The sequence below is a fragment of the Schistocerca piceifrons genome, chromosome 2, assembly GCF_021461385.2.
Source record: "Schistocerca piceifrons isolate TAMUIC-IGC-003096 chromosome 2, iqSchPice1.1, whole genome shotgun sequence".
NCBI classification, from domain to species: Eukaryota; Metazoa; Arthropoda; class Insecta; order Orthoptera; family Acrididae; genus Schistocerca; species Schistocerca piceifrons.
The window spans coordinates 75957636-75969080 of NC_060139.1; the positions used below are offsets into that span (position 1 = coordinate 75957636).

The 11445-nt window shown below is 45.9% G+C and overlaps 1 protein-coding gene across 1 annotated transcript in view; it reads left to right on the forward strand.

Moving 5' to 3' along the window:
- LOC124777212 (serpin B8-like) overlaps positions 1 to 7463 on the forward strand; it is a 99183-nt gene extending 91720 nt beyond the window's left edge. Inside the window, exon 8 of the mRNA XM_047252526.1 lies at positions 7110 to 7463. Within this exon, the coding sequence (XP_047108482.1) occupies positions 7110 to 7261 (152 nt within the window). The 3' untranslated portion in view covers positions 7262 to 7463. The remainder of the gene's footprint in view (positions 1 to 7109) is intronic.
- Positions 7464 to 11445: the final 3982 nt, after the last annotated feature.

Below are 11445 nucleotides of genomic sequence, written 5' to 3' on the forward strand. Positions count from 1 at the left end.
TCATCTCCAGACCATCCAGCAGAAAGCCCATTCCCGCCTCCGCCTTCTCAAACTCCTGTCTGGCCGGACATGGGGATTGCATCCTTCTACCATCCTCCACACCTACAAATCCCTCATCCATCCTATCCTCTGTTATGCCAGCGTTGCCTGGATCTCCGCCCCCACCCGCTTTTACAAGGCCCTCCAAATGCGCTCTGCCTTGCCTTCTGTATCCGCCTTCCTTCCCCCACACGGCTCCTGTATGAAATGATCCCCTTCCCCCACCTCCTCCTGTTCCTTCAACATCTCCGCATCCTTTACATTGTCCACAGGCTTGATCCCCCCACCCTCTGGTTTCCTCCTCCCTCTCCACCCCCTGCCCGTTGCCACACCTCTATCGCTGTATCCCTCCCTCTCTCCACCTCCACACCCTCCATCTCCTTCATCAGGGCAATTTCCAACGCCTCCCCCTCCCGGATGACGAACTTCGCCGTGACATCTACCCTTCCTTCCAACTATAACCTGGCCGTGTCCCCCCCCCCCCCTCCCCAGGGCTCCCTTTTTCCTCTTCCCTCCTTCTCCCAGAGCGGATTTTCCTCCATCCCCCCTCCCCTGAGACCCTGCACCCCATACTTGCCTCTTTCCTTCCCCCGTCCCTCCCTACCTGGCCCTCTTCAGCGCGCCCCCCGCTCATCTCCCCCATCTCTTCCCCTCCCTCCCTTCTTCAGGTCTCCCTCCACTCCTAGCGCCTGGCAGATCCTCTGTATTGATCATCATCAGTGTGCCACATCAGTGTTGTGTTTAGTGCTGTTTCTCCTGTGTGTCAAGAGGTGTGATTTTAATTGTGTACTGCCTTGAAGTTCGCCGTCAGTGTTACGTTATGTGCTATGCCATCGGTCGATACCTTTGTGCTCCAGTCATACTGTGCCTTGTGTTCTTTTAATCGTCGCAGTGTGTGGCTTTTTGTGTGTGCAACTTTTAAACACTTTTTATCTCCATTTTACAGTCACCCCGTTTTTTGTCTATTGCCTTCCATGATGTTCCCCCTTTTTTATATCTATGTTCACCTTATTCTCTCCTTTGCTGTTTTTAAATGTCTTCCCTTGTTTTTGTTCTATGTCTTTCGGCTGAAGAGCAGCGCATATGCTGCTGCCAGCCCGCCCCGATGGGGAATTGAAATACAATAAAGAAAAAAAAAAAAAAGAGAGAGAGAATCAGATGCTCCAGCAATCGCAGCATGTTGACGTTACCTGAAAAGGCGCTTTTAGTGAAACTGTTATATCAGAATGGGGAATGTGCTAGTTCAGCGTTACGATCCTATCGCCATAGGAAGGGGATTCAAACGGGTAAATGTCCGTTGACAAATGCAGCTGTGGCGAGAATGATTTCGAAGTTCCAAACCACGGGTTGTTTAGACGATATACCCCGTAGTGGGCGACCGAGCACAAGGCGTAATGCTGCTGAGACAGTTCAGGAAGAAATGGAGACTGTAGCGGGTTCGTATATGCACGGGGAAGTCAGCGCTCGTACAGTCGCACGTCGCACCGGCATTCCATTCACTACTGTTTGGTTGGCACTGGGGCGTAACCTCCGATGCCATCCGTACAGAATCCATCGGCATCATGAACTGTTACCTGGCGATTTAGTGAAGCGGAGGGCATTTGCGATGTGGGCGTTTCAAAAGATGGCGGAAGATGAGCATTGGTTGAATAACGTGTTGTGGACCGACGAAGCTCATTTCACGCTCCGAGGGTCTGCCAACGCCCACAACTGCAGAATTTGAGCTACCGAAAATCCTAGAACTGTCGTGGAAACTCCATTGCACGACGAGAAAGTCACGGTATGGGTTGGATTTACCACATCTACCGTTATCGGGCCTTTTTTCTTCGAGGAAATGCGTGATTCTGGTTTCGTAACTGCTACCGTAACGGGTAAGAGGTACGCCGATATGTTACAGAACCGCATCATCCCCAGCCTGGCTGATAAACACCTGCTGGAACGTGCGATGTTTATGTAGGATGGCGCTTCACCCCATATTGCTAGACGCGTGAAAGATCTCTTGCGCGCGTCGTTTGGTGATGATCGCGTGCTCAGCCGCCACTTTCGTCATGCTTGGCCTCCCAGGTCCCCAGACCTCAGTCCGTGTGATTATTGGCTTTGGGGTTACCTGAAGTCGCAAGTGTATCGTGATCGACCGACATCTCTAGGGATGCTGAAAGACAACATCCGACGTCAATGCCTCACGATAACTCCGGACATGCTTTACAGTGCTTTTCACAACATTATTCCTCAACTACAGCTGGAACGTGCGATGTTTATGTAGGATGGCGCTTCACCCCATATTGCTACAGCTATTGTTGAGGAATGATGGTGGACATATTGAGCATTTCCTGTAAAGAACATCATCTTTGCTTTGTATTACTTTGTTATGCTAATTATTGATAGTCTGATCAGATGAAGCGCCATCTGTCGGACATTTTTTGAACTTTTGTATTTTTAGGATCTAATAAAACCCCATGTCATTCCAAGCATGTGTGTGAATTTGTACCTCTCTATATACATTATTCCATGATTTATTCAGTTTTCAAATTTATACTGACTTTTTGATCACCCGGTACAATGAAAAGCGTAGTGTATTCAAGTGTATCACACTTTGTGGCGTCCATGTGTACAGGTGAATGTACGTCAGCAGACAAGCCCCTTTCACGAGGTTCCACTTCGCACGTTCTTCTTGTTGGTGACAATGCATGAGGTGTATGTATGTACAGGTGGCGGACCAAAATATGGAAACACCATAAGCACAACACATTACCTTGCCTAAGGCTGTGTAGATAAACATTTGGATTCATAACAGCTTCCAGTCGTCACGGAATGGATACATACAGAGCCTGTAAGGTTTTTAAGGTAATCTTATTCCATTTTTCCAGCAAAACAGTGACAAGTTCAGTTGTTGGAGAGTGACAGCGATAACGCACTTTTCTCTCCAAAGCAGACCACAAGGGCTCAGTAATATTGAGATCTGGTAACTGTGATGGCCAGGGAAGAGGCGACAGTTAATCCTCATGCTCTCAAAACTAGACCTGGATTATGGGAGCTGTGCGATCAGGGGTACTGTCGCCATGTCCAGATCATCACCATTGGGGAACAAACACTCTACCAAGGGTTGGACGGTCACATAATCCTTAGCAGTAATGCCACCTTGCATAGTAGCCATGGGGATCGTGGAATACTACGATATAGCTGTCCCAGTCAGCACCAAAACCACGCCACGATTCACTCTTGGGTCGTAAACTCGGCCGTATCTGGTAACAGTGTGAAGCAATATGCGTCTGACCAAATGACGTCCTTCCATTGTGCCGCAGTCCAGATTTGAAGAGTTCGGCACCACGTTTTCCTGTTATGGGGATTTGCGTCACTGATGAGTGGTTTTGAAATTGGAGATCGCTCTGAAATTCCCTGCTGCAGGAGCCCCCTTCGTGTTTTTTGGAGCTGGAGCTGGAGCTGAGTGCGATAGTTAGTTCTGGAGTGGATTTTCCAGCTGTCGTCATCTTGCTTCTCGTCAAAATCCTCTTCAATGACCGTCCATAACGATCACTCAACACGCACTTTCGTCCGCGCTGTGACCTAACGGATGATGTTTTTCCGCTGTAGTTGTATGAGACGTAAGTCTTCGCTACGGTGACTCTTTGACACTAGAAACACTTTGCCTCCCTCGGTTACGGGAGCACCCACTGCCCGAGCACCAATAATCCGCCCACGCTTGAATGCACTCAGCTCCGACCTAACGCACTCACGACTGCACAGAACACTGTTGTGTCCACGGCAGACACTTGCAACATACTGAGGACTCTGCACAGCTGCCGTTCGTTGTCAATTATAACAGCACAACCTGCTTACTTGGCTGGCATCTCCGTTTATATTCAAACATGCACTTCTCGCTGTTTTCCATATTCTTGTTCGACCTCTGTAACTAGAACACAGCAGTCTCCTAAGCTTGGAATGAGGTTTAGTAAGCAGCATAAGCGCATGTGACAGAAATTGCTAAACCACGAAGATGACGTGCTACAGAAGCGAAATTTAACCGACAGGAAGAAGATGCTGTGATATGCAAATGAATAGCTTTTCAGAGCATTCACACAAAGTCCTGACATGAGGTAAGTTTCCAACCGATTTCTCATACACAAACTCTTGTGGATTGGCAGGAGAGCCAATCCAGGAATACTACAGGAAGCCGAAAGGCACGCGTTTTAGCTCATGCAGGCTGGCGTGAGGTCTGGAACAGTACAAGAAAGTTAGAATTTAGAAAAACGGACGTAGCTGGTGGAATACTTAACTTAAATCCGTTGAAGGTGAACGTCGGTCTGACGGTACATGATTAACAAGATCAATAGCAACTGATAATGGCGCCTTGCTAGGTCGTAGCCAATGATTTAGCTGAAGGCTATGCTAACTATCGTCTCGGCAAATGAGAGCGTATTTTGTCAGTGAACCATCACTAGCAAAGTCGGTTGTACAACTGGGCGAGTGCTAGGAAGTCTCTCTAGACCTGCCGTGTGGCGACGCGCGGGTCCGACGTATACTAACGGACCGCGGCCGATTTAAAGGCTACCACCTAGCAAGTGTGGTGTCTGGCGGTGACACCACACAAACAGCAGTTGACCGGCGTTGCCTGCTGAAACGTTGTTGTGATGCCTCGTGTAAGGAGGAGAAATGCGTACCATCACGTTTCCGACTTTGATAAAGGTCGGATTGTAGCCTATCGCGATTGCGGTTTATCGTATAGCGACATTGCTGCTCGCGTTGGTCGAGATCCAATGACTGTTAGCAGAATATGGAATCGATGGGTTCAGGACGGTAATACGGAACGCCGTGCTGGATCCCAACGGCCTCGCATCACTAGCAGTCGAGATGACAGGCATCTTATCCGCATGGCTGTAACGGATCGTGCAGCCACGTCTCGATTCCTGAGTCAACAGTTGGGGCCGTTTGCAAGACGACTACCATCTGCACGAACAGTTCGACGACGTTTTCAGCAGCATGGACTATCAGCTCGGAGACCATGGCTGCGGTTACCCTTGACGCTGCATCACAGACAGGTGCGCCTGCGATGGTGTACTCAACGACGAACCTCGGTGCACGAATGGCATAACGTCATTTTTTCGGATGAATCCAAGTTCTGTTTACGGCATCATGATGGTCGCATCCGTGTTTGGCGACATCATGGTGAACGCTCATTTGAAGCGTGTATTCGTCATCGTCATACTGGCGTATCACCCGGCGTGATGGTATGTGGTGCCATTGGTTACACGTCCCGGTCACCTCTTGTTCGCATTGACGGCAGTTTAAACAGTGGACGTTACATTTCAGATGTGTTACGACCTGTGGCTCTACCATTCATTCGATCCCTGCGAAACTCTACATTTGAGCAGGATAATGCACGACCGCGTGTTGTAGGTCTTTTACGGGCCTTCCTGGATACAGAAAATGTTGGACTGCTGCCCTGGCGAGCACATTCTCCAGATCCCTCACCAATTGAAAACGTCTGGTCAATGGTGGCCGAGCAACTGGCTCATCACAATACGCCAGTCACTACTCTTGATGAACTGCGGTATCGTGTTGAAGCTGCATGGGCAGCTGTACCTGTACGCGCCATCCAAGCTCTGTTTGACTTAATGCCCAGGCGTGTCAAGGCCGTTATTACGGCCAGAGGTGGTTGTTCTGGGTACTGATTACTCAGGATCTATCACCCAAATTGCGTGAAAATGTAATCACATGTCAGTTCTAGTATAATATATTTGTCCAATGAATACCCGTTTATCATCTGCATTTCTTCTTGGTGTAGCAATTTCAATGGCCAGTAGTGTACATTGCAACTAAGTAACAGAATGATGCTACAGTTTACGAGACCGCCATTTGGAGGAAGTTGCGTACATGTTGTTTAAGAAACACAAAAAAGCTGTTGGTAATGCAGTTTAATTGTAAGCTCGAAATTGTGATTAAAAGTGTTTGAGTCTGACTGTATGACTGAATCGTGATGCACAGTGAGAACGTTCGTTTCCACAAATTTTAAATCAAGCCTTTGATTGTGGTGACTACTTGCAAAAGGAAGGAAGATTAGAGTTTAACGTCCCGTCGATAGCCCATTGTTTATGTACCGGAGGTTTGTTATCTTTTAATTATAGGAACACTGGTGTGTGAGACACTAGAAATACTAGAAGAGCTTTGATAAGTGGGCAGAAAAATAAGTGACTTCGGCCGAAGTGGAGAGGATATAACATGCAAGCTGGATATAACAAGAAACATTTTTCTGAAGAAAGTAATTTGTTAACAACTTATAAAAATTTGAGTGTTTTGAATTCCTTTATGAAGCTATTTATCTGGAGTGTAGGCTTGTATGGGAGTAAACTTGGAAGATAGATAGTCTAGACAAGAAAAGACTGGTAGCTTTTGAAATGCGGTATTACAGGAAAATGCTGAAGATTAGATGCGTGGCCAGCCGGTGTGGCCGTGCGGTTCTAGGCGCTTCAGTCTGGAACTGCGTGACCGCTACGGTCGCAGGTTCGAATCCTGCCTCGGGCATGGATGTGTGTGATGTCCTTAGGTTAGTTAGGTTTAAGTAGTTCTAAGTTCTAGGCGACTGATGACAACAGAAAGTCCCATAGTGCTCAGAGCAATTTGAACCATTAAATGCGTGTATAGAACAACTATCGAGGAAATACTGAATAGAATTGGTAAAGCAAAGAAATTCGTTTCACAACTTGACTGAAAACAGGAGATAGTTGACAGGACACTTGTTGAGGAATCGGGGAATCAAATTTCTAATGGAACTGAGAGGATGAGGCTAAAACTGCAGTCGGAGATGCAGATTTGTAAGCCCGTTGGTTGTAAGTTATACTAGTTATGAAGGCATGAAGAGGATCCCACAGGACAGCCTAACTGAAGACCACAATTCTTATAAAATATATCTCTTACCCCGTCTTTTTTTCAGTTATTTTTTAGATCTGAGCACGTTCGTACAGAATGAAAGCGGCTAGCGTAGGAAAGCGAAAGATTTGGAGCCATGAGTGAAAACAAGCTGCGACGATTTATTGCGTAAGGCGCAATCTGAAACGCCTATTTATCTGTTGCAGCCGTTGTCGTTACATTACCCCCATCGCCTGTACGCCGGACACCTCCGCCTCCAATAGTTTTCAAGGCAAACCATCCCTTCCTGTTCTTCATATTGGATCAAAAGACGAGGGCAGTGCTCTTTGCGGGACGCATCTCCGATCCTCCATCATAAGAAGGCTGCTCTGGTTCAACGCCATGAGTTTGCCTGCTGCTGAAACCTAAATTCTCTGTGCTTCTAATATATTTCTGATAATTACACTCAATATGATGTATCATACAGTCAGAAATTTATGTAACCTTGAATTTTATTTTAGATAACGTACTTAAGTACAACATTGTATCAAACCTCGTAATAAAGAGAAAGTAGCAAAACATCTTATGGAATCTTGTTAAGGTAATAGCATTCCCTAAAAAGTAAGAAACTCTGCTCTTAAATTCAATCTAGTATTCTGCACCTTAGACTGAGATGATGACAGTCATTGGATAACTCCTAATACCGTGTGGGACCTCTTTTTCCGCGGCGCAGTGCAGCAATTCGACATGACATGGACTCAACAAGTGTTGGAGGTCCCCTGCGGAAATATTGAGACGTGCTATTCTATAGCCGTCCATAATGACGAAACTGTTGCAGTGCAGGGCTTTGTGCAGATTACTTCCCATGAATGTTCGATGGGATTCATGTCGTGCGATCTCAGTGACCACGTCATTAACTCGAATTGTCCAGAAGAATTGTGGTCCGATGACATGCGCATTGTCATCCATAAAAGTTCCATCGTTGTTTGGGAACACGACGTCCATGCATGGCTACAAATGGTCTCCAAGTTGTCAAATATCCAGAGGACCCACTCCATTTCATACAAACACAGCGGACACCATTATGAAGCTACCACCTGGTTGCACAATGCCTTGTTGACAACATTGATCTATGGCTTCGTGGGGACTGCGGCACACTCGAACACTGCCATCAGCTCTTACCAAGTGAAATCGGGACTCATCTAATCAGGCCACAGTTTCCCAATTCTCAATGGTCCAACCGATATGGTCACGAGTTCAGGACAGACGCTGCTGGCGTTGTTGTGCTGTTAGTACAGGCACTCGCGTCGGTCGTCTGCTGCCATAGCCCATTAATGCCATATTTCGCTGCACTGTCCTAACGGATATGTTCGCCGTACGTCCTACTCTGATTTCTGCTGTTATTTCATGTAGTGTTGCTTGTCTGTTAGCACTGACAACTCTACAAAAACGCCGCTTCTCTCGGGAGTTAAGTGAAGGCCGTTGGCCACTGCATTGTCCGTGGTGACAGGTACAGGGGACCGGCAAAATAATGTGATCAGTGGTAGTAATGGGCTGGTTGTGTTTGACGGTCAACAATGCAGGTAAGGCACGTGTCGCGCTGGACTGTGCGTGTTCAGTACGGACTAGGCATTGGGTACAGGTTGTTTACGAGTAGTGCACACTTCGTATTTGCATTCCGAGGTCGAGATCGACGTGCAATGAAAGACATTACAGAGTTCCAAAGAGGACAGCTTGTGGGGGTCCTATTAGCTAGAGCATCAGTAACCAAGACAGCAAACTTATTGAACGTTCCAAGAGCAATTGTTTCAACAGTCATGACAGCCTACACAAAACATCATCGTGTAGACGTAACAGTGGGCATAAATCAAAACTAAATTGCAGAGATCGTCGTACGCTAACACAAATTGTGTCAAAACAACACAAAACTACGACGGCTTAAGTGACTGCAGAGCTCAATAGCCATTTTCGAGACCCGGACCTATCGACACTGTCCGCCGAGAACTAAATAAAGCGAATATTCAAGGACGAGCTGCTATATCGAAACCGTAAGTGATGGCAGCCATCGCGAAGAAGCCTAAAACATGGAGTTAGGAGCATAAATCCTGAACGGCTAATCAATAAAAACACGTCGTATGGTCCGTCGAGTCAGTGTTTTCGTTATTCCCAACATTAAGTCGAGTTTACGTCGGCAGACCGCCAAAAGAAGCCCACAATCCTGGTTGCTTGATTCCAACGGCTAAGCATGGAGGTGGAAGTGTGATGGTGTGGGCAGCCATATCATGGTATTCTGCGGGTCCCATCATTACTCTCAGTAGCCGTGTAACAGCCAACGATTAGGTGAGCATTTTAGGTGATCATTTGCACCACCCATTCACACAGCCAGGGCACAATCCCTGTACTTGGACATTATCAAACTCTTCCGGTCGGTAACGGAGTGCATACTCCGGAGCAGATTTCCACCTCCCTCGTCACTACAGGAGTGAGAAGAGTTTCTGATCGAAGAATGGCGTAACAGTCCACTGGGGACTATACAATCATTATATGCCAGTATTCCAATAAGAATGGCAGATGTATTATGAGCAAATGGAGGTCCAACCCCTTATTAATAAATCGTCCCCAAGTAAGTTCAGGTGTTTACATTTTTTTTTTTTTTGCCTATCCCCAGTATTTCCTAAAAGGTGGTACTCTTGGCACACTGTTGACAGTATGGATCTTTGGAATACCGAATTCCCTAACGATTTTTGAAATGGAATGTACCACCCTTGTACCTCCAACCGGCGTTCAGCGTTCGTAGTCTGTTAATATCAAGCGTGCGGCCATAATCACATCGGAAACATTTCCACATCAATCACCTGAGTACAAATGACAGCTCTGCTAATGAACTGCTACTTTATGCCCCTTGTAGACGATTCAGCCGCCACCTGTATACGTGCATATCGTTATCCCACGATTTTTGTTACCTCAGTGTATGTCAGACATTACCTACGGGAGAAACTACAACAGTAGATGAGTACCTCTGATCAGATTCCACCTTATGCGTTCTTGTGGGTATTAGCAATGTTTTACTGTGTATACTAGGTGCACACCAACCTAAAAAGCTTGGACTGTGATTTCTAGAAATTACTGGGGTCTTCTGAAAACATGATTAGAAAACGATATTGGTAATTAAATTATTTAAGAGTATAAAAGAAGCTAAACAGATAATGATCATGTATTCATCATACATCATCTGATGGAGAAATGCGCTATAATAATCAGTTTCTTATTAACTAAACTATTTAATTTTTGCGTACAATGTTTTTCATGGTACGGTGTTCCTCTGAGCACTTTACAAGTTAATAAAAAATATTAATTTTTACATGAACTCATCAAAACTAAGCGGAAACTGTCACAACTGTAGAACACTGCGTCAGGAAGGTGGCATGCTCTTCCTGTGCACACATCAGGAGTCTAGTCGAAATTTCACATCTTACTTGGCAAGTAATCTCCTGGTACACATTCACGAATGGCAGGTCGTCTCATGCACGTGTTTTACTAATGTAAACTCAGGAACTGAGATAATTGCAAAAAGCTGATAGTGAGGCTCTCTATTTAACTTCAATCAACAGTTGGTTGTAGCTGGCCACTATAAGCAACGAAAACACTGTCACAGTGACAGCAACAACTTAGGTATAAAAAAGGTTATATATGTCATTTGTCGGTCGTCTAACTATGGAAAAGCTGTGGGACATTAAGGGATCTTCTTTCAGAAAACACCACGGGAAGGCAGTAGAAACTTTCCACTCTTGGTGTACAAAACTCATATTAACAAAAGAAGGTTTTTACAGATGTGTAACATTATCCCACCGACTGGTCATTCTCTTCACTCCAAGACGGTGGCAGAGGTGACTTAATTAAATAGAGGCACCAAAAATTTGGAGCGAAAGAACTGACTTTCTCGTGCTGCTCAGATGCTGCCACGGCGTCTCGTGCTTTGGCGTGTGTACAGAAAAGGCAAACCTGCCGTACTCAATTGTTCTCAGTGGGTGGCAGAAGTGGAAATCCTTGTCTCTTCCTCCATTGAGGACAGACCGCAACTCTAGCTAAGGAAAGCACTGAGCGAGCCGCGATCGCACTCCCATCAAATTGCTCAACTCTCCTGCGATGACATGATAAGACAAACAGCAACTAGTGACCGATCTGGGAGCGCACCTTCCCAGTCAAAGAAACGCTTATATTTCCTCCCAAGCAAATATATATCCTGTGAATGAAACAACCACGAAATGGTGGCAGGGAAATGAAATAATATTGCGTAGCCATGTTAGGCCCTCATCCCTCTTTCAACAAAGAATAAAAACCTCTGAAAATTGCAATATTCGTTCATCACCTGGCTTAGCTATCCCAGAAAGTAACTAACTCAACCAGGAAAGGACTTTGCAACTTCCGCCTTCCTAATCGGTCTATTAGATTGCGATATAAATGACCTTGATCTCCTATGCCTAATGAAATTTTACAGTGAGTAAGGTTGTCGTTATGGAAGGCGAATTATACCCATTAGCAGGAGGAAAGGGTACAACAAAC